The sequence below is a fragment of the Zeugodacus cucurbitae genome, chromosome 5 (genome assembly GCF_028554725.1).
Source record: "Zeugodacus cucurbitae isolate PBARC_wt_2022May chromosome 5, idZeuCucr1.2, whole genome shotgun sequence".
Classification (NCBI taxonomy): Eukaryota; Metazoa; Arthropoda; class Insecta; order Diptera; family Tephritidae; genus Zeugodacus; species Zeugodacus cucurbitae.
In genome coordinates, this window is record NC_071670.1 from 43,107,959 (window position 1) to 43,132,794 (window position 24,836).

At 33.9% G+C, this 24,836-nt stretch overlaps 2 protein-coding genes across 3 annotated transcripts in view; one reads left to right on the forward strand and one right to left on the reverse strand.

The window, feature by feature from the left end:
* The window catches only part of LOC105216010 (G1/S-specific cyclin-D2), a 209,998-nt gene that overhangs the window by 21,428 nt on the left and 163,734 nt on the right, over positions 1-24,836 (reverse strand). Inside the window, exon 5 of one of the 2 annotated variants that reach the window (XR_008471509.1) lies at positions 12,039-12,156. The exons of the other annotated variant lie outside the window; for it this stretch is intronic. The gene's annotated coding sequence lies outside the window, so the exon portion shown is untranslated. The remainder of the gene's footprint in view (positions 1-12,038; positions 12,157-24,836) is intronic. 2 annotated transcript variants of the gene reach the window in all.
* On the forward strand, positions 161-23,402 carry LOC105216016 (gamma-aminobutyric acid receptor subunit alpha-6). The gene is made up of 11 exons (XM_011190263.3): positions 161-298; positions 18,692-18,991; positions 19,077-19,597; positions 19,700-19,860; positions 19,928-20,055; positions 20,931-21,013; positions 21,074-21,276; positions 21,334-21,582; positions 21,653-21,847; positions 22,155-22,320; positions 22,405-23,402. Exons 1-11 carry the CDS (start codon positions 204-206, stop codon positions 22,548-22,550), a joined length of 2,247 nt encoding a protein of 748 aa, XP_011188565.3. The 5' UTR covers positions 161-203; the 3' UTR covers positions 22,551-23,402.

Here is a 24,836-nt window from a genome sequence, read left to right on the forward strand (position 1 = left end):
GGCAAGCTGCTGGGCTTTTAAGGCATTAAATGCGCTTAATTTTGACGGTCAGTGCACTTAGTCAGTGGCAGACCAACTGCGAACGGGATTTTGTGCGTCGATACGCTTATCGCTTATTGCTTCGACTTTGAATTTTCAAAATCAAATTTTCATCGGCATCAACTACTCAAATAAAGCCAGTCAATAGTGCAAATCCAATTTGAATGTTTCGACTTAAGCAGCTGCTGGAAAGTGTGTGTGTGTGTGTGTGCGAAAAGAAAATGTTCATATTAAGACGTCCAATGCTTTTGATTTGGTGGTGAGTTCTTGCCTTGCAGTAATGTTAATAATAATAACAAAAATGATTATTTGTTCGAATGGTAATGAGCTGTTACCATGCTATGAATTTGACTCGCATTTCGGTTGATTGAATTCTTTTTTCGTGCGCTCCGCTTTGTCAAAGCTTGTTATCCACGTTTTGGTGTTTACGGCTATAATTTATTGCATTTAATGATGTCCTTCTGAGTGTGTCATTAGACGCTTAATGTTCAATTTAAAAAATTAAATATTGCAGCCAATAAATTCATATGTTCCGCTATAAAAAGGTGGAAGTATGAAACACTTTAGCGGTTGGAATTTAAATTTGAATTCTAACGAGGTGATCTAAATGCTCAAGAATTTTTAATTAAACAATTTAAATATTACCTAGCTTTTAAAATTCTAAAAATAGCACCGTGTTCTAAAAAAAACGCTGAAAGTGGTCTTGATCTCAGTTCTGATTAACATCAAAAGGATTCTTTTAAGGGATACTATTACGGAATATTGTTCTTTAGTGAATATTTTACCCCAAAATGGATTGAGAAATTTATAAAACCGGAAAGAAGTATAATATCGCTCATTTACTTGAATAGTGTCACAACTCAAAAAAGTAAATTTTTCAGGAGAGCGGTTTAAAGTTTTTAATTGTCTCTTATTTAGCAAATATAGAAAACTGCCACTGTTTATTGACAAATCTAGTGGCCTGTAATATATTAAATACAATATTGAGCAGAAATGGACCAAATAGAGTGTACTAATGCTTTTTCTTGGGCATAAATGTGACCCATTTTGAATTATGTCGTTATTTGTGAAAAATATAAATCTATTTCGCCGTCATAAGTCAAATGTGTCGTTTTTGCTGAAAAAAAGCAATATGGAAAATTTAATTAATTTTCACCAATATCGTTCCAACACAAAATACGTCGTTCTTTCTGAAAAGAAAACCAACTTCACCCTATGACAATATGTGTTGTAACACAAAATATGTGGTTGTTTCGTAAAACAAGTATAACTAATTCTGGCACAACTGAGAAGTGTCGTTATTGTGGTTAAAAAATATTGCAACATAACAAGTTTAAGAACGGCACATTCTTATTTCACCGCTTATTTTTTTGCGCATCGGAATGAAATTTTTATACAATATGGACGCTGAAATTGCGCACATTTCTGCATACTCAACTCAAAAATCGTGTTTTTTGAGTTGTGACACTATTCAAGTAAATGAGCGATATGTTCTTAATTCTTCTTTTCTCGATGTAAATGCTGTCATTTTATATTTCATCATTATACACATGCTGCATTATCTCTTTGAATGTGTTCAATTTTTTTCATGATAAAAAAACAATAAAATGCCTTCCTATTATGCTGATCAACTCAATCCACTATTTGAAAACCCAAGTACAGGATAGAATAAATTGGAATTTTTTGGGAATAGAAAACGCTATAAATATTTATGCATTTTATCAAAATAATTAATAAAATTAAAAATAAAAAAGGTATATAAAATGTAAAAAAAAGTTACAATATTATTATTAAAGCTCATATTTAATAATAATTTAATAAATACAATTTATTCTCGATTTTAAATGTGTCTATACCCTATTCAGACGAAAATATGTGCACCTAATAAACCACCAGTTTAAATTTCGGGTGTTATCTGGGGTTTTGAAATTTTTAAAGAGGTCTTAACGAAAACCAAAACTCAACAAAAACAAATTTGATTCCGGTTATCAAATTTGCTTTGGTTAAATTTTGTTTTTCTTTAAAATCTCTACTACTTTTAGTGACAGCATTTGAAAACCAACAATAATTAAACATGATGGTCAACATAAACTCTGTGTCCAAAATGATGTTCAAGCACCAAATTTTAAAAAAATTATGAATAAATATAGTCAAAATATTGGCGATGTATATTTTTTTTACCTAACGGTTACATCTCGGTTGAAAAATAACATCTCTAATTCAAATATTTAATTCTTCTTTCCTTTGAAACCTCTTCTGCATCAATATAAAATTCCCTACGATTAGACCGATGTACTATTTGCTATATGTCTCAGCTGTATTAGATACCACTGCAAAAAAATTATAAATTTTTCTCTGTAACATTTTAAGGGGCCACACTCTTCATACAAAAACCATCTAACAAGCTGTATTTATTCGAACCATAAGAGACTTTGAGCAATTTTGTTTTTTCTCCACATACATGGATGGACGACTTACATAAGAAAAATTTAGATCTCACGACTCTCAAAGAATGATGTACATATGTATGTATTGAACTACTACTTGAAGCAGATAACACAGTCTCCTTAAAACCCCCATTACTAAAAGCCCTATTATACTATAAGACTTTTGAGTGAAAAACAACTAGCTGTTCCACTTCTTTGTCATATATATCTTCCTAAGAGAACTTTTAGATTCCATTCACGAGCACCTTTTACAAGCTCCCATAAAGGACCTAGGGAGGACCCACCCTAGGCCATATATGTACAAAAAAGCTACATAAAAGGATTAGGTGAGCTGGCAAATTCCGCTAGTATTAAAAAATGTATGCTGTTATACATCACAAATCTGAATAATCAATGTTTGTATTCAATTCTTAATTGCTAAATGGCGCATTTAATATGAATAACAACTACGAAATAATATACACTTCGATTATATTAAAGTCTTTACTTTTTGCCTATCTCCCTCTTCTTGAAACTTTTCACTTATTAGAAAATTAAAAAGTTCTAATCAATCGATCAAAAGACAACCATCCTTATTGGCTTTGACACAATCTCTTTATTAATCGCTGTTGGCCAATGAGCAGCATTTGGCCAATATTTAAGCTAGTTAATTGTTACTTCAAAGTTACTATGACAATGTTCAAAAGTTAAAATTATGCTGGCACACATACTTCAGGCGTGCTCGATGGCTAACCCGCAGCTTGTCCGCTTCGCTTACGATAATCGCCAGTTCACCAATCGCACGCAATTACACAAAGAGGAATTTCTGGCAAATTTAGTTTAAACAAAGTGGATGAACTTTCAATTCTTGTGTTATGACATTTTATGAAGAGAGAAGGCGGCAGAAATGTTTAATGAATGAAAACAAATTCGTAAATAAATAGGAAAGACAAAAACTTCTATATAACAATATTTGAAAATAATTGAAACATATTTTTAAATTATAAAAAAACTTTTATATAAATGGTTGAGTGCAGCAAAGAATGTTATATGTATTAGTAATTCTAGAAATACATACATATATGAGTAAAGAGAGGAAACGATCAGGACTGAAGCTTGAGAAAAACGCAAATAGAACAATAATCGAATGTTTCGAATTTGCAAATCGACCTTTGAGAAAATGGTTTCTAAACAATCAACAATACGTGATATCCCAAGAAGTAAAATATGTGTTAAAATAGTTTTAAGTGAAATAAAAGAAAAGACAAAAATAAATCTTACTACTTTACTCTCTGAAGTATTTCGTACCCTTCAGACTAAATAGCTTAAAAAACGATTCTACTAACTACATGCCTTAGTTTGACCTTCAGCAGTGTATAGAATACTAGTAACGATCAAGATTATTAAATTTATTGCTGATTTGGAAGTCTAAAATCTTCAAAATGGCAGCTTCGAATCGCACACTTGGGCATCTGTCCTTAGCACCTTTTGTGGTGGTAGATTTCCAAATAAAATTTGTGTAAAATGCAACTATAACTTTAAAATATTTACGTTCTTATAACACTATATAACAACATTCCAAATTATTCATGCCACTATTCATACTACTTACATACATACGTGGAACCAACCATCTAGAGAAACACGTTCAATTGTGTAAGCTTATTATAACAATATAATATTTAATATAAAAACATAAACACATAAAATTTCCATACGCACGTATTTTTCAATTATCCGCTGCTTATTGAACCCCATATTAGTTGTATTTGTTGTTTCCTTCCTTGCTTGCTTAGAACTGCATCACTTTATTTTTAATTTCTTATATTATTCTTCACCTTTCTGATTTAATTTTCACGCAATTTCAATTTAAGTTCACTTAAAATAATTTTGTTATTTTTCACAACACTATTTTTCTTATTCTTTCATATTATTTGTATACGTTTAATTAAAACCATTAAATATTTCTTTATTCTTTATCATATTTGCACTATTTTTTACAATTTTTTCACTTTACATCGGTCGTAAAAAGTTTTTCTCAAGTAATATCAATAATTTATCAAGCTACACCGTATACACTGCATATGCATTTTCCGATCGGCTCCACATGTTGTTTTTATTCAATTGGCACGAATAACTGGAGCCTTTGCTGTTTATCAAATCATGTTGATACATGCCGAACAAAGCACTGTTTATTGTATTTGCATGCTGATGTGAGCAAATGAAAAGGTGAACAAGGTCACACGTGAACTTCCCCATATGCAAAAATGAGGTGAGCAAATGAAAATGTGCTAGATCACAACTGAACTCCCCCACATGCACAAATGAGGTGAAAGTACTGCTTAGTGTATTTGCATGTTGAGGTGAGCAACATGAACAAGATCTACACATGAACTCCCCCATATGCACAAATGAGGTGAGAGCACTGCTTGTTGAATTTGCATGTTGAGGTGAGCAAATGAAAATAGGTTCACACATGAACTCCCCAATATGCACAAATGAGGTGATTATATTTACAATTATGTACGTATGTGAATATTTTGTATGCATTTATTTCTCACACAATTATCACTACAATATTACACTCTCAATTTCCTACTTTCTTTTATTTTATGCACACTTCTTTTAAGTTATTTTTCACTTTAAATAACTAATTTTCTCATATTACACCAAATGCATGGATTTTTCACTCGGCTCCAGTTGCATTGATACGATTAACCACGATCCTTGTTGTAAATCAAATCACGCTGTTTCATGTTGAATAAGGTGTTGTTTTTTTTTTTGTAAGCTGAGTTGAATAGGTTAACTAAATAAAATGTTGTTTGTTTTTTTATATGCTGAGGGGAGTAAGTAAATTATTAAGGTGTAGGTGGAAATATGATAGGTAGGTAGGTTTATGATCGTGCACACATTAGGTAGGTTCATTGTAAATACTTGAACTAAAATTATGAATATATTTGTATCAAATTAGTAAATTTTAAATTAATTTTAATTTATTTAAAATCTTTCTTGAGTTTTATTTTTTAGAGAACAAATTATGAATGAATTCTCGAAAGAAAACTTATTGAAAAACCTAATGATTATTTTGTTGAATTATTTCTTATATTGATCGAATCGGATCTTATTTAGATGCTCGAGGAAGAAACAGGAAAACCACGAGCAAGCTTTTAGCAAAGGATTCACCACTAAATTATAATAATATTTAAACGAGTTACATATATAAATTGCAATAGAGCGCAGTGTGCATTTTAGTTGTCTGATAGCTTTATTAAATTATTGATTATTAAAAAATCACTATTACAACAACAACACACTTTAAACAAAAAACACTAAATGAGGTTGTCTTACAACACTTAACCTAAACAATTCAATGGTTGACAACAGCGTTGGCGTTTGTGCTGAGACAGCAAAATGCTATAGACTGCAGTGTTTACTCTGTGCTGCAAGTGCAATAGCAACTACAACCGCAACAACAACACTAGGAACATGCTGTAGCCAACAGCAGCAAAATATGACAAAGAGATTTACACCAGCGTGCAGAACGGCATGCGGATATGTTGCTGCTGGAGGCTGACATATTGACATCTAATGTACATAATTACGAAAATATGCGCACACACACACGTACACACAAATGTATGTATTAGTGATTGCATACTTATATAATATACCCGCATGCTTAGTAAAATCAGTCAATTTAATGCAAATGAGTACGTCACTTTGAGTGTGAGTGTATGTTTTTGGTGTGTGGCGGAATTGTTTGAACGCTTAAGTGTACCCACACACACCAATAAATTTATAATATATGTATGTGTATGTGTGCGTGTTCGCTTAGCACTAGAAATATGTGCTGCTGCTCTGCCTTTTCTTTGGCAATAGCAGATTTTAGATTTGAGATTTCAAATTATTGAATATTAATTATCGATTCGTTGTGTGGCAGCTGTCTCAGCATTGTTTGTGGGTCTTTTCGTTATGAGATCTAGTTGTGCTCACATATGTATATATGTGTGTGCTACAACAATTAGAATTAGATTTGGTGCAACAGCTCAGTTACAAGCAATCAAATTTAAACGCTTGCTGGTGGGCTTGCAACTATGCGCCCATAACTATGACATTTAAAGCATTACTTTTTTCTTGATGTTTGTGACGTAAGCAAAAAATATATTTTTAATTGAATGCACTTTTTGTCACCCCATTCAGCTTGCATGCATCATTGCATTTCCTTCAAAGTAGTATGTTGATGCAGGCATATACTACATAGTGCATATTTAATATTATAAAAGTGAGGATTTTAAATTTTATGTGGAAAGTGAGTAAAGACTTGCAGTGATTGCTTGGATAGTACCTGAGCAGGAATTGAGTTATATTCTAATTTTCGGTTAACGTCAAAAAAATATAAAATTTTTTAATAATGGTCGCTTCTAGACTGGAAATGGCTAAAGTCCAATATATTTTTTCACCGGAAAGCTAAATTTAAATTCATCAACCGTTTAGAGGCGGCTTAAATCTCCAATCTTTAATAAAGGCTTTGGTGTCGTTTGATATCGTTCATTGAAACAAACAACTATGGATATGGATAATATTTTTAAATAAAAACAAACAAGCCGTTCTGCCTCAACTTCGTAATTATATAAATTTTCCTAAAGCTACTTGTTAATCACGTAAGAAGTTTGGAGTTTCCACCATCGGCTAGATGCATAGGAAGGTTCAGTAAATATGTTTCCTTGACAGGCTTTGACTATAAGAAGCAGAGTGCGAAACTATGCTCCTTTGAGGGCTGCCCTTTTGTATTTTGTTAGTCAAAATAGTATTCAATTATTATTCGTAAAAGCATTTATTGAAACATTTATTATGCCATTACACAAAATACTAAATTGAAGTAATATTAAAAAAAATGCTTTCGGTAAAATCTTGGAATATCGTTCTCATACATTTCATTGTAATTTGGAATATTTAATTTTAAAGGAATTTTAAATATAACACTGAATCTAACCTGTACAATCTGTATATAATTAATTGAGAATAACTCACAATTACCTTAAGTTGTCTTATCAATTTCAGTAGATAGGGCTATGAAAAGCAAAATATATCTTCGTTTTCTACTACCTTTAAATGTTTTATAAATCATTGAAATTTAAAAAAAAAAAAATCGAACTTATTACTCATAACTACTCATTGAATTAATTAAAAAAGGATATATTAAAAGACCTGTTAGGTTGTAATAAAAAGAAACGCTGGAATTACTGGAAGCGCTGGAAGACGCTTAATAATTAAAATTATTTGAAGAGTGTTCTGTTATGGGAGTATAGTTCAGTGTTTCGTAAGTCATTTAAACTTCTACAAAGTAATCCTCATTAGACGTTTCTATTACAATTTTTTATAAAAAAAATACCGATATTTACCCGATGGATTATGAACCTGAGCAAAAGATTTGGCTTAAAAAATTTGTATCACCTCAATCTGAGACTTTCGATTAAAGCCCTATATTGTCTAGGTTTTTTAAGTTGCTCCAAAGAAAGAACTTTTATACACTGAATATTTGCTCTAGCCTCTTGTCTAGCCTTAGAGTTTAACGAAAATCTACGTTAATTTTAAATTTCTTAATAACCCAGACAAGCATTTTTGAGCTTTGCTCTCACTTTTAATATAAAATAATATACTCTATATACTCTTATACTATAATTAAATGTAAAAACGTCAATGTTCACAAACCCACAATATAGATGACACACCCTGTATCAAAATTTTAATTTCCAAATATATACAGTCTTATTCATTACAGCTCTTATCTGATGCACTTTATAATATTTTTTTATTGTTGTTGTTGTGCGTTATGCATAAGCCTCACTTTAGTTAACTAAGCGAAGTCAAGTGCAGATGGCTAATTATGAAAAATATGCGAAAGCGCCTTATGCGCAAATTTATAAATTTCAGCGGCGAAATAAATATTGAAGACACGAAAACCAACAAGTGACTCGGCACCCCCAATTTGAGTGTAAGTAGCGGCGACGCAGACAAAAAATGTCGAAATGCGAGGCAAATGCATACAACAGAGGCATCAAAGCAGCAAAGCGTAAAAACTAGATAACGCCGGGAGGGGGAGAGTGCGGAGGGTGACTGAGTGAATAAGCTGTGCAGCAAGTGTTCCATTCAAATTAGCGAAATATAAAATAATTTGCCATTGACCTATTTTTTCGGTGATTTCTGTTGAAGAAGCGACAACACAGTAGCAACAACAATGTCAATAGAGGGTAGAGTATGGGCTATGACTTTCAATTCAAGTGCACGCGTATTTGAAATGACCCGTGCCGAGAATTCTACAACTGTGAGTGTGTTAGTAAGCAAGCTTAAGTGCGGCGATTGAAAGAACACAAGTCAAATAGCCGGCAGCGATTTTTTGGTGTAAACAAAATGTGGATATTGCCGTGCTGCTTTTAAACAGCGCTCGAATGTTGAATGAAGAAAAAATGGAAGCAAATGTAGTGCCTAAGTCCAGTTGCAGTATGCCAACTGCGTGTGTGTAGGCTGCGTGCATTGATAGCTTGTGTGCACGCCTGCAGGTATGCTAAGCCATTCAGGGCACTCTCACATGTAGGCATGATCCCCATGAGCTTCACTTTCCATATTGCCTAGGCGAAGACATTCCATTGTAAATGCCTCAACGACTTCAAGTATTTTAGTGCAAAAATTTAAGTCACAATAGCTGCTACTTTTCTTCATACATTCTACATAGACTCAGTTGGCAAAAGTTGCTCATACGTCACGTTGTCCCTCATGGCTGTGGTATGCTGTGGCTTTTCTCTGTTATGCAAAGCTAAGTGGACCACGCACGTATCGTAACACACAAAATCATACCAAATTAAATTCCAGGTATGATGGAGAGGAGACAAAAAAATACAGGAAAAGGAAGGGTGAAAAAAATAACTGAGCGGCAATGTTCTGACAGTAGTCTTCTACTAGTTACCAACCAGTTAAAAACTGGTTTACTCACATTTTATATTCTTTACATTTAAACTGATTCCCGAGTTTCAACCAAAGGCAAAGGAAATAATTTATGGTATATCGTAGTATGAGTTCAGGTCGGAAATGTGTCAACCAAACCCCATAGTATTTGTAACAGGAAGGACCGTACTTTCTCTAGGAAAAACTGTATTATTTAATATCTTCTTCTGATTGCTATTTCTATTGAACACATCAGCAAGAGGTGGCAAAATTTATAAGACAGACTAGTGTCTCAAGGGAAAAATGGCTTTATGAAACCCCCATTTAAATATCTATGAAATACCTTGGGGAAACATGGATAGCTTCCAATTTCTGAGACATTAATATACATTTGTGGCTAAAACACAAAACGATTTTTGTAGATGGTGCTGTGATCCGAATTTTTACAAGAAACACAGAGTGTTCCATGTTTAGAAGAGGTAAAAAGTTGTAAAGTTCAATATTGAAAATGGGTGAATTCGGACCTCACACACACGGACCACACTCATCAAATGGAAAACCAGAAACATAACCATAACTATATCTCGCAAACCAATAAAGCTATATAAACCAAACTTTTTGCAGTCCCTTCCTTTACGCACCCCATTATACACCATAAAATTAAGTGAAATCGGATTAGAACCACGCCTACCTCTCATACAAAGGTTATGTTGAAAATTACTAAAAGTGTGTTAACTCACTAACATTAAATTTTACAGAAAAAATGGCAGAAAGAAGCTGCACTCGGAAATGGAAAATGGGCGTGGCGTCGCCCACTTATGGGTCAAAAACCATATCTCAGAAATTATTCGACCGATTTTAATGGAATTCGGTATATACTATTTTTTTGACATACTAATTACACTGACTGAATGAAGCGGTTCACAACCACGCCTACTTCTCTTTTAGCTCAATTTTAAATTTCATCTGATTCGTTCACTTTACAATATATACATTAGAAACCAATGAAGATAGCTGAATAGAAAAATTGTCGAGATCGGACTATAACTTTTCAAAGTCCCGGATATCGAACTCAGTGCTCTAGGTTAATTTTTCACCGAAAACTTCAGTAAATCTTTCTCATATTTCAATTTAATTCAGCGGGAATCTTTCTCTTCTAATAGTTTGTCTCTGTAGCAAAAATGGTTAAAATCGGGTCATAACTTCCCCAAGCTCCCATATATATATAGGTTTTTCAAAAATACAGTGGGTTTTATACCTTATAAATCGGTTAATATGTGCAATATCTTAGCCAAATTAAGTGAGAATATAGACGTGGATATAGTGCACCTTGGTTTTGAAATTGAGGGAAATCGGTTCAGGAATTATCTCAACCCTAGTATACTATTTATGATGAGTTTCGTTATTCTATGGGACTTTATGCTGAATATATGGGTCAAATTGAGTTATCAAAATAAAATTTAATCAACAAATTGCGAGAGTGTAAAAAGTTCGGAGGCAACCAAGATTAGCATTTCCTTATTTGTTGCGAATTACTTTTGCTCACGGTAATGGCACAAAAGTTAAACTTTCCATAAAATATTTTCATAAATTCGTCTATCTTTATATTCTTCAAAAGACATAACGTCACGAATAACGAAATCATATTACATCAGATCGATTTCGGTATAGTTTAGTGGGTCAGAGGCTGGGGACAGCAGTTTGTGAAATTTCCGTTGACCTCTCAATTTCTGGCCATAAAATTGATTGTTAAGACTTTGAAGAGACGAAAATACTTTTTCAAAAAAATGTTTAAGTAAAAATATGATAACTGTCATAAAAGCTATAGATCGCCATAAGCAGTCTTCCAAGAAAATTAAGTCTTAAAATTAATATTCCAATTAGTGGCTTTAAAGATAAGTAAAAGTTTATATATGTAAAATATTAATGCATCAAGGTATTCCGCTACGTAAAGATCTCGAAAAAGAAAAGGACTATCCTCATCTAGATAAACTCACTCAGAAACACCAAATGAAGAATTCTGTCATATATAAATGACTAAACTAAAAATACATATTAAACAAAAAGCTTGATTTCTCTTAAAAATGTAAATTTAGAAGCAAGATCGCTTCTGGGCTTCACATTTTATACATGGATTCATATATTTACATATAAAGGCACCACGTGTCCTTGCCACACCATCTCTCAAGGCCACACCTACACTTCGTAACCTATATGACGGATATGAACGCATGTTGCAGCGAAAGATAAAAAACCTGTTGGTTGGAAAGTAACTGTATCACTACTACCCACCAACAGCACCTTACATGCTTGCGCACCACCATTAACCTCTTGAAGCGATGAGCTGACGAGTGACAACAACGCACCAACCGAGCTGAAGTGCAAGGTAAATACCGACTTGCGGCAGCCGAAAAATCAAACAAGTTAAAAATTAAATAACAACAAAAAATGGTGAACGACATAAAAACTGCGAAACTGCATGAAAACAGGAAGTTGTGGCGCGTTGATGGATGCGACGCGCGAAAAATGAATGCGCTAACTTATACTATTTGACGCGGGTAAATATGACGAAAAATACATTAATTCACGCGTGTAAAAAGCGCTCATAAGTAGATGAAAGGCGTCACTTACCGATATTTACTGCGAGGAAAGTTGAATGTGTGTGAGCCTTTGGATATGTGTGTAGTATATGTATTGTCACTTTTTACAGGTAGCACTTCTGTGGGGATATGTGTTTGTAATTCAATTTCTGAAAGTGTAAAAAATAAATACGAAATAATACAATTAGCGCCTTTTTCAATTTTCTGGCTTAACTACTGTGGAAGTAACGGCAAAATAATTGAAAAATTGTTTGGCAGTAATTTCGTGATAAACTATAAAATTTATAACTCAATTTATGGGGCTTGCCGAGTACTGATAAATACAATTTCATGCGCGTAGTTAATTTAAGTGAATATTTTCAAACTGTAAACTTTTTTAAGGTAAAGGCAAACTATTTTTTGTGGATTATTAAATGTTATTGGGTGGGGAAAACGGGTTATATATTGACATTTAGTATTGGGAAAGGGATCATTAACCTCTTAAAATTAAAATTTTTGGAATATATAATGGTTAAAAGGACCTCGAATTTCTTAAGGTGTACTAATGGTTGTTAATATATTTAAAAATGTATAAAAGAAACAAAAGAATGGGTTCAGGATAATGTGAAGATATGTACTTTTAGATAGATTAGATCTGAAACAATATTTATGGATTTAGCTTATTGAGAATTTTTATTAAGTTAAAAAACGATTGATCCCATATTTAATTTTTTTAGCCCCAGACAAACCGAGTAAAAATTGAGATATCTTGATGAAACTTGGTACACATATTTCTTGCCGCCATAGGAAGGTTGCTTTCGAAATCTGTGCGAAACCGGACCACTGCCACGCCCACAAAATTGCGAAACTGAAAACACATAAAATGCCATAACTAAACCATAAATAAAGCTTTGAAAGTAAAATTTGGTACAGAAGATGTCACATTGAAGGGGCATATGAGGATGTAATTTTTTTGGGGAAGTGGGCGTGGCCCCGCCCTCTACTAAATTTTTTGTACATATCTCGTAAACCACTAGAGCTATATCAATCAAACTCTCTACAGTCGTTTCTTTTAGGTTCTACCTCATACAACCCAAAAATGAAGGAAATCGGATATTAACCACGCGTACCTCGCATACCAAGATTATGTTGAAAACGTCTAAAAATTCTTTAATTCAGTAAAGGAAAAATACCAGAAACCTTAAATTTCATTATAAAGAAAGTACGGAAGAGCTGCACTCAAATTGTTGTAAAAAATTTTAAATGAGTGTGGCTCCGCCCACTTATGGTCCGTGCATCCTGGCGATAACATGTTGTGAAAATAGTCCAAATCGTTTCACAACCACGCCTACTACCTATATACCAGAAGCCGATCTGAATTGTTACCTTTACAATATATAAAGTAAGCACTAAAGAAGATATCGGAACAGAACTTTGCAAAACTACTACATTTAAAGAGTGGCATCGCCCTTCTATAAATCGTCGAAATCGGACCATTAGTATTCAAGACCCTATATATCGAATATAAGGACTTCAGTGGTTCTACAAATTTTTTTACCGAAAATATAGTTAAATCTCTCAGATATTTTAAAGAAATTCAGAGGGAATACTTTTTTTCCTCTCGCAACAAAGTTGCTAAAGAAATCAAGGAAACTCTCTAGAGTCGCTTCTTTTAGGTACTACCTTATACAGTCCAAACATGAAGGAAATCGGATTATAACCACGTACAAAAGTTATGTTGAAAACCACTAAAAATGCTAAAAATATGGCAAATCGGTTCACAACCACGCCTACTTCCTATATACCAGAACTGTGAAGTCAGTCTGAATCGTTTACTTTACAATATATAAGTTAGGCGCTAGAATTTTGCACAAATACTGCATTTATAGTGTGGGATCGCCTTTCTAAAATTAATCGAAAACAGATAATAAGATTTCAAGGCCTCTTATATACAACATGAGTTCAGTCTCTCATATATTTTTAGGGCATATTTTTCTTCCAATAATATGTCTCCGTACTAAAAATTTGTGAAATCGGGTCATAACTTCTTCTAGCTCCCATATACCTAATTTAGAGTTTTCCACCTATATAAGGTATATGCCGAATATGTGAATCAAACTGTGTGTTATATTAAAAAATTAAATACATAAAATCCGAGAGTATAAAATGTTCGGTGACACCCAAATTAGCTCTTCCTTACTTGTTTTCAGTAAATTTTACTACGAATTACATAAGACATATTATGAACAACAACATCTCTTTCAAAGTGAATCGTAGCGAGTAATTATTGCCGATAAGGCCGATTATGAATGATATTTCTCATTAACATAAAGCGTAAATTATCGTAATGTTATAGTAATACGATAAAATAAAGTTTGCATTATCTCTTTAATTGTTTGCACATTTTTGATTTTCCACTTAACCAAAATGTGCATAAACTAAGGAATTTGTTGAATAAGGAAATAATTCTGAAAGCAACCGAGCGAGCTTGGTAAAATAGAACGAATATCGTTGCTCCAATTTACAATACCTTACACTGTCTCTCGGATATTGAACATATATATTTTCACATTAGTTTGAAATTTATGTTCAGTAATCTAAGAGTCCAAATGGCATTCATTGCGGTAAACCGCATATTAATTTCTAACTTGAAATCGCATAAAAAGTTCGAATTAATAAATTGGAAATATTGGCAATTTCGTTACTATTTCTAAAAAAAAACAATGGAAAATCCACCAGAATGGAGGCAATCCGAAATTTATGTAAAGCACATAACTTACATTTATTACCCAACAATTATTAAAACACAATAAAAATCTTACTTTCTCCACTGAAGTTGTTTGCCACGCACTTGCTTTACGTCTACCTCCAGTCTACGAGCCGCTATGACTTTTGTCCTTAAAAATGCACACGCTCTAAGCCAAATGCATTCACACACACATAAACATACTCACAAAGCGCTCGCTCTCAGGAGGAAAACAATATGGCCGTGTATGTGAATAGTTTCGCTGAAGAATTTAATTGTTGTACACGTCAAAAGTACTGGCAAAGTGTGAATGGCGAAAAGAGAATCACGGTCGCCACAAGTGGTGCTTTGGTCCACTTTCTGCTAAGTCCTTTTGAGTGTACATTTTTCTCTTCATTTACTTACTTGTGTTTTAACTTTTATTCACTTTAGTTTGGTTTAGTGAGTGTGTGGACGACTTGTATGGCAATTAACGAATGAAAACAATGCGTGGGTGGGAAGTAGTTTTGAAATGCATTTATGTTAACAATTAGTGTATGTATGTATGTATGTGTTATCAGTATGGTAGAGGGATGATGAGCATGCAATAACAATAAAAATAATAATTATATGGTTAAATTAATTTACATATTTATGTTGAATTAACTATTTTTGGTACTAAAGTGAATTTAATCGACTGCAACGAAATTGTGTTACGCAACAAAATTCCGTCACAATCGCTGTGGTATGCTAAATCAATTTAAATTATTATTATTATAAATTTTTTCCGATGATTTAATTCAAAAACAATTTTAGCGTTGCCACCTATTAAAAAATAATAATACTGGTACAATGAAAAACCCCCTACTTTTTAGAGGGGTTGACAAAATTTAAATTTATTAGAAAGGTTTATGTACTTAAGCGTAAGCATTAAATAAATATGATTTAAGTAAACATTTTGTCGGAGAATTCATCAAATAAATTTGATGTTACCTTATAGATATCAAAAACAGAGATCCTAGATATACAAAGAATGTTGTCAAAGATGGAAAAGTCTAATCAACTAAAATTTATTAGATAAACAATGAATTTGATATTAAGCCATGGATATCACCCTAATTGGATTTAAGCGGGCTTATAGTTATAACCATTATATAAAATAGTTGACATTTGATTAAAATCGGCAGAAGACGACGGTATGAATTTCGGTCTCTTCGATTCAACAGCTCAACACTAACGTTGATATTCACTTAAATGGGTAAAAGAAAACTTAATATGGTCATCAATCTGGACAAGTCTACGAAAAACCATATATCAAAGATAGTTTCGTGAAGTGTTGCCACCTGCTTGAAATGTTTAATTCTAAAAAAATGTGGTATCAAATGAAAGGTATTTGAAGAAATTATATAGAATAGAATTATACCCAAAATGATGATTGACACCTATCTAAAAAGTACAAGGATGGAATCGATGAAATTTAGACAAGAAATAATATTTCAAGAGATTGTCAACTTTAATAATAGAAATTAATTAAGTTCAGTCAGAGTAGACCAACCGCGAGACTGAGATACGTTAGACGAATCCACCGAGTAGACAAGAATTAACTTTCCTAATGAAATTTGAGAGGTTTTTCTATATATATTGGCCCCTCAAAATAGTGTGAAAATGGACCATAACTAAACATTACTCTTGTCCACTAAGGTATAGTCAAACAAATTTAATAAATATTTTTGTAGAGGAGTAAATTCCCTTTAAACCTTAAAGAACCATCGATTATATGTCTAACAAGAGATCCCAAAAACATGTACTAACGACACACTTAAAGCAATCACTTAAATGTAACCACATGGGCAAATGCTCCCTCAGTGAGTAAGTGTGCTAGACATGAGGCCGGCATTTAGTGGAAATACTTTTGTATATTTACATCCACATATCCATCCATCCATTGTTTTAGTTTAATTTTATAATTTTCACTTAGTATTCACCTAAGAGGAATTCAAATAAATGCCTAAACAAGAGTGACAATTTTCTTTGTTTGTCACATATTACACATTTTTCTTTTATTTCGAAACGTAGAAATGGCGAAGTGACCAAAACTAACAAATGTGCTCATGACAAATAAGTACAAAAAGAAAAAAGTAAAATTGTAAAAGCATGGAGAACAAAGCTGTTAAGCAATCTTATGACTCCCATGTGACTTTTGCACATTCTTAGTGTCATTAGATGGTCATTATTGTTACGTTGTGACTCATGTGAATGTCAATCGACTTTGTGAAGAAAGGATCTGTAGGAAAACTTTGTGACGAGATTTGATTTGATATTGCCATTTATACATTATTTCATTTGCAGAAATTTGTCCACGGCAATGTGAGAGTGAGAGGAAGATAAAGATATAGATAGATAGATAAAGAGAGGGACGGACATAGAGAGTAAGATAGCGATATAAGAAAGATAGATAGATATAGAAGAGAGATAAAGATAAAAGAAACTAGAAGGTGATCTGACGTCTCTATCAGAACTGAAAAGGTTATAACAGTTTTGAGAAGTAGTAAATGAAAGGTCAAAGGTCCTTCAACATTGAAAAAGTATATAAAACTCTGCTCGTTTGTAGAGGTCCCCTACTTTACGTATTATTCAACATATTTAAAATACAAGTTTTGATATTATTTTTTAACCGACTAAGTCGAAATCGTTTTGATGGTGTCTAAATTGTCACTTGTATTTACATTCTCAAAACAATACTAGCAAATATTTCCTACAGACCCTATCTACTTGTAAGATATGTGCTATTTCTGCGTTGTTGCAGCCTCATTTACGAGTAGTTTACGTTTTACGTGCATGCCACTCCAAGACATTAAATAACTTTCAAGTAGTTCATGACTCAGCAGCTTCCGTTGGGTGTAGATTAAGGAGTTTCCGACGGGAACTGACTAAACGTTGGCAAACGGGTTAGGGACAAGGTAGAAAAGAAGAAAAACTGATATGTGGGTGGTGCAGCCAATAATGCAGTTGTATTTAAAAAGTGTACATTAAATTTAATTTCTCGAAACACTTGAGTGAACCTTTCATATCATTTCTTAAACGGAAGGGAATACCTTAACTTAGAGCACTCAAAGTGCTAACATGAGCACCAGAAATGGAATATTTTTGTAACCCTCTACCGTTTGGTTCCCCAACAGTAACATAGATAACTCTGTCGAATGAATTTGTTGTGGGAAAGTAATTGAGTTGCTCTTGGACTTCGGACAACACAAATATATAATTTAGGCCAATGTTTAATCTGTAGTCTAAAAGATAGAATTATTACTCTTGGACTTCGGACAACACAAATATATAATTTAGGCCAATGTTTAATCCGTAGTCTAAAAGATAGAATTATTAAACGATGGGGCCCTATCTTGATGTCCCAGCATTCCCAATCCTTTAATTAAATTATCCATAATTTTTTTTGGGAGTCAATTTTCTTAGCTTTACTTGCCTATGATTTATAAAAGGATGTTCTTCAATTGGTTCTAAAAATTGTAGCATTCAACTATTGGAGTACCACTTCGACCAGAAACCATCTCCAATGATCTTAGACTTACTTACTTACTCTTATTCAAGCTGTAATATGTCTCTCACCCGGGCCATGTTTGTGGGGATCTATCAACCAGTTGGAATATAGGAGACTTCCAAATTATGGGAAGAACATTTCAAATATTTCTTAGCAATTAACAGTTCTTCCTACAGGTAAAAGACTTGGGCTTCTTTTCAGTTGGTGTTTACTTTGTCTGATCGCCGGAAAGTTCATCGTTTTAAGTCTTCTGGCTTTGGTGAGCACTGGAAACATATGCTTTTCAGTTAATTCATTGATACCACCCCTACTAGGTCATGACGCATACCCTGTGTCACCTCAAATAGCGGATCTTCTTTTTTTTGAAAACTTATTGAACCTTATAACCTATAACTATACTAAACTGACAAATTGTTCACATTTTCAGCCTGGTTATGTTTGTGGGCCTGATGAAACTACACTGCCATGGTGTACCAACTGCCACTGGAAATCAAACAACACTAGCAACAAGCACGCCAGCCAATGATACTACAAGCCTAGATACGCTAATGACACTCAATGAAGGCAATGACCAGGAAAGTGTACATTATAAAAGTGAATTCCCAACAACAACAACTGACACAAGTATGCGAAAAGAGGACATAGTGGCAACCACTGCAACCACTTATGATCAACATGCTTACGTCACTAATAACAGCATCGACATTGCGTTGACACCGATGATGAGGTAAATCTTACGCTTTTAAAAATACCCAGACAAGTTGTTAAAATATAAAAATCCACTGAACGCATTTCTCTTGAACAACTTGCAGTCTTTTACCGCCTAATGTGGCTTTCAGCTTAAAAGCGTCCGCGAAAATGGCGGAGAAGGCCACAGCTTCGACTGCTGCCACTGTCGACAGAGAACGCGTGCGAAGTGAAGAGTATCAACAACAACAACATGAGAAGCAACAGCAACAACTACCAACCATTACACGCGCAATGCAAGTTGCACGCATCTACGAATCCTTTCGCGCCTTGCCCGAATTCGACGTGCATAGCACCTCCGCCGGCGACAGAACCCAGCGCTTTAAGCGCATGTCGGACTTAACCACTGACGACACTCCGCACGCAACAGCCAACAACATTGGTAACATAACTGCAGCGTGGCCGCCAACAACAGCAGCAGCATCATCGACCACAACAACGGCAAGTGTGGATGCCAATGTGACAACAGCAACAAATATGCGGAAACGCACCGCATCGGCGGATATGTTGAGTCGCAACATTTCCATCATTTTGGAGAATCTGCTTAAAAGCTATGAGCAATCACAACTGCCAACGCACGGACAAGGTGAGTCAGCACTCTGAAACTATGAAAAGTGAAAGCTTCTTTGAAGCGCCTTAACGCTAATACGCAGTGATTTGAGTTAAGTGAAAATATTCCTTCGTGCAGGCATTCCGACAGTGGTGCGTACCAACATACTCATACGCAGCATGGGTCCAGTCTCGGAGCTGGATATGGACTACTCAATGGATTGCTACTTTCGCCAGTATTGGCATGACAAGCGTTTGAGCTTCCAGGGGCCGATACAGAGTCTGTCACTCAGTATTAAGGTGCTTGGATATAATAGAAAGTCGTAAAGTGTTGGATATAAATAGTACCTTTCTATTTTTTTGCCAGATGTTGGACAAAATATGGCGACCAGACACGTACTTCTTCAATGGAAAACACTCACACATACACACAATTACTGTACCCAATAAGCTGTTGCGATTGGATCAAAATGGCGGTATTCTATACTCGATGAGGTTAGTATTAAACAATATATTTCAAAACCCAGTAGGACTTGGTCGAAAAGCCAAAGTCTTCACCAGAAGATAAACGAAGGACTCCATCAAACGTTTCCTTCTCAAATCACAATTTGTATGGAGACCGAAAATTCAAAAAAAAAAATTCAAAAATTTGTTTAAAGCCCATTAAACCGAACCTTACATTCTGTCGCGGGATCTATAACAATATCCCTATCCGCAAATGTAAAGCCTATTTTAGGTTTAAAACCTCAATATTTTCGGTCAAACAGCATAGTTAGAGGAAGATTCATCTGTAAACACGTTGCTACAGGCCGTAAGACCAAATATGTGATAGATTACAGTATACCTGATACTCTTTCCAAAAATATATATGTTCCATCTGGAAAACCACATTAAAACCGAGACCCCTTTCTCTAGTCAAACATATATTCACTAGTGCACGGACGAATCTAGGATAGTTCATCGAAAGTTCTATTGCGTGGCAAATGGTTCTTAAGACGAGAATAGAACTCTTAGAAAATGGATACGATGACCAATTAAGAAAAGAACAGAAGAAATTTTGGAAAAAATTTCAACCATATAGAGTCTGTAAGGCAGTTAGGAAGAATCAATCTATAGAATTATGGACTTTTGGAACACTCTTCATAAGTAAGCCTAAAAGAAAAGTATATACTAATTTATCCGAATAATATATAATATGAAATCCAGATCACCTGTAAAGTATTCTAATGGCAAGTACCCAATACACTCAATAGAAATGTATTATCTCCATTGAAGTTCCTTACATCGAAATAACATAGATTAGTTCGAGTTCTTAAAATGTCAAAAAAGACTCAAAATCATATGTAACACACCCTAATTTCGATCCCCAGGTTAACAATTAAAGCGACATGCCCCATGGAACTGAAAAACTTCCCGATGGATCGGCAATCCTGTCCATTAATAATCGGCAGCTGTGAGTAAAACATAAAAAACTTTGCGAAGATAAATTTCAAAAATATATTACTTTTAACAGACGGTTACACAAATCGCCAACTAGTCTACGAGTGGAAGGGTGAGGATGACGCGGTGTCCTTTGTGCCCGGCATGACATTGAATCAATTCGATTTGATAAGCATGAAACAGCGTAACTCCACCTACACCAGACGAGAGGGGGACTTTTCAGTGCTGCACGTGGCCTTCAACCTTAAACGACACACAGGCTATTTTCTCATACAGGTAAATATTTTTTTAGAATACAAAATTATACAATTTTAACTAAAATAAACACCGTAGGTTTATGTACCCTGCATTTTGATCGTCGTGCTGTCGTGGGTCTCCTTCTGGATACATCGTGAAGCTACGAGTGATCGTGTTGGTCTCTGTGTGACCGCTGTGCTCACACTCTCCACGATTAGTTTAGATTCGCGCACCGATTTGCCGAAAGTTAAATATGCTACTGCTTTGGATTGGTTTCTCTTGATGAGCTTTCTCTATTGCATTGCGACGTTGTTGGAGTTTGCGGGTGTGCATTATTTTACAAAGGTCTGGGAATTTTTAACGCGGGTATTCTGAAACTAATTGGTTTATAATTATTGTTTTCATAACGTTAAAGGTGGGCAGCGGTGAGATACCCATAAGCGAGGATGAATGGGAGGACATTGACGAAGCTGCAGCTGACGATGATGAAGGTGAAGAGGACATACAGAGTTGCTCGGTGAAACACAGCAATGAGTCTGTTTGCGAAATTCCACACACTTTGGCTGGCAACTTTTGCAAACGCAATGCGATGATATGCCCGATTTATAATGTGAGTGAGAATTTTATAAATTATGCAAAAATGTACATTGGTTAGAAAAGACTTGAACCTATAGATTAAGGAAGTATAAGTAGAATATTAAACCTCTCCAAGATGATAGTCCTTGGCCAAATTGAAGCCAAATCCATTTCAGCTACCTATATCTGCTTGTCGTGGGAAGAATTTGTTAAAACACTAGATGACTCGGCCAGTCTGAACTATGCCTAAAATACCCCATATTTCAGAATTTTAACTGTTATGATCAGAACACTTTCTAGGCATCGAATTTATGATAATTATTTTTTAATTTTTTTCTTAGGACCCCACACAGATTTTTCCAGCTCCGTCCTCACATGCCTCCACAATGGAACGTACCACACAAACAGAGCCACCAGTAATATCTAAGGCAAGACAGATGTGGCTTTGTTTTATAGGCGATGATAAATTTCGACGACAGAGAGAACGTGATGCGGCGGTGACTAAAGGTAATGTGAAAACTTGCGCTCGAAGGGATCTCATTGTGAGTTGCTCACTACTAATGAAATCATTATCCAATTATTTTTCTGTAGGAAGTCGCTATGTGAACAGCGTCTCGCTGATAGATCGTGTTTCGCGTGTTGCTTTCCCAATGTCTTTTGCTTTCTTCAATCTGCTCTATTGGCTGGCATATGGAATGTACAAAAAGGAGTTCACCTGGCAAACAGTAAAAGGTTAAGGTTGAAAAAGTAAACCCATAATAATCTGGAGCCACGAACGAATATTTATTTTAAACACATTAATAGTTAAATAAAAATCATATCATGAGCTATTAATATAAATATAGTATATTCACAAATTGAGCTTAAAAATTTATGAAAAACTAATACATGATTTATATGAAATGGGAAGTGGAGACACAAGTATTTTTTGGCCCATTTACCAAACAAAAAACTCAAACAAATCGAAAATAAATACCAAACAAAGGAGATAGTTAACAAAATAATAGCAATAAATACCAAATATTAACTAAGCAACGAGCTTCTTTTATATTCAATTAGCAAATGTAGTGATTACTGATATTATAATTATTTACATATATAACAGTAAATATTATAAGCAAGCCATATGCTAATATACTATTATAGAAAAATATATATATACATTTAAATAAGCTTGGATTAAATTAACTTGCCAATATTGCAAAAATATGAATATTTTATATTTACATACAAACAAAATTGTGTAGACGTAGCTTTATAAAAAAAAGAGAGTGGATCAAATTGTTTAAGGATTTTTGTTACCTTGATAAAATTTTCGCAAGAGATTTTATGTATCTTTGTTAAGGGGTTACATGGGTTTCATGGATACAAAAAAAACTTTTTTTTTTGTTTTTGCTTATTAATTTCTTCAATACCTGAATTATTCTTCATCATAAATCCAAATAATAGTTTCGGAGATACAACCTTTGGAAGGTGTGCGTCGCAAGTCAGGTATTAAATCATGTTTTTCTCGGAACCATGTTTTCAAATCGGTTGTCAAATGTTCTCAAAAGCTACTTAACCGATTTTTGTGAAATATTGAACAGGTGTTCCAGATACAATTTACTCGTGCTTGAACGAAGGATATTTTCTTTTTTTGATTACAACTACTTTAAAAAAATGAAATGTTAAGCAAATTTTATCGAAATTTTTATTTTTTTGGAAAAATGGTTGTCAAAATTCCAATTTTTACTTTTTTTGTCTTTCCTTCGTTCACGCACGAGTTTACGATCTAACCTAAAACACTTATTTTTTTTTTCATTTTGGATGATCCAGTCAGGAGTTATGCTGACAACGCAGATGCACCTTTTTTCAGAGGGGTCACCGGAAATGACAATGATAATTTTTTTTTTTTTTTTATTTCAGAAATTATTTTTTAAATATGTATTTATAACCCCTTAAGAGAGCTTAATAATATGATTAGCTCTAGAAAATACATAATATTTTATAACTATTTTGACTATATGTTTAATTTATTAAAAAGAAAAATGTTAACACGAGACCTCTCCAAAATATTCCATGAAGCAACCCACCAAAAACACATTTATAGTATGAAACACCAAATAAGAACTACAAAATTTTGCTAAGCTTTGGCACAGACGTTATATAATATTAGATCAACTACAAACTTAAAATTAATTAGTTATAAATAAATTGTTGCATTGATGTTGTTGGTTGGTTTTAGAGAAATAAAATTGAAATGCATATGAAACAAACAATGTTTTTATTCTATCAGAAACACTACTAGGTATAGATTAAATAAAGGTATAGAAGAATGGAAGTTGATGACTAAACAATGAAAATATTTACACAAATGATCAACTTCGTTATACGTGGTGTGTTCAAAAAATAACGGGATTTGTAAAATTCAAAATTTCACGGATTTGAAAAGTCCAATTGGCAATTGCTTTTATTTATGCTGATATGAAAGGTTTCTCAAAAGGGACGCAGCAGATAGAGACAGCAAACGATGCTATATTTTTCCCGCAAGGTTTGCCATTTCATCATGGAAAGATATACGATCCTACAACAAGTCGAAATTATTAAAATTTACCACTGTAATTCGAAGTCAGTGACCTCAACTTTAAGAGCGCTACGTCCAATTTATGATCATTATAATCGTACTGTCAGATCAACAATTGAGCGTCTTGTGGACTAATTTGAATCCACAGACACAGTAAAAAAGTGCCCGTGACAGTGAGACAAAGAAGGGCCTGTAATCCTAACCAAAATCAGTATCTCACACGACGTTCTCAAGCGTTGGGCATCTTTGTAACGTCGTTGTGGCGAATTTTGCGAAAAGATCTTGGCCTGCATCCTTACAAGATCAAATTAACGCAAGAACTGAAGCCAGTTGACCACCAGAAGCGTCGTATGTTCGTGAATTGGACTGAGCAACAATTTGAAAATTATCCGCATTTTCATTGAAAAATCATGTTCAGCGATGAGGCTCATTTCTGGTTGAATGCCTTCGTCAATATGAA

Bases quoted from the DNA above. Each gene is read 5' to 3' on its own strand.
- LOC105216016 (XM_011190263.3), top strand. From the start codon at position 204: ATGTTTCGACTTAAGCAGCTGCTGGAAAGTGTGTGTGTGTGTGTGTGC. The intron at 19,598-19,699 runs GTGAGTCAGCAC...TCCTTCGTGCAG, and splicing joins ACTGCCAACGCACGGACAAG to GCATTCCGACAGTGGTGCGT. The intron at 21,848-22,154 runs GTGAGTGAGAAT...TTTTTTTCTTAG, and splicing joins TGATATGCCCGATTTATAAT to GACCCCACACAGATTTTTCC.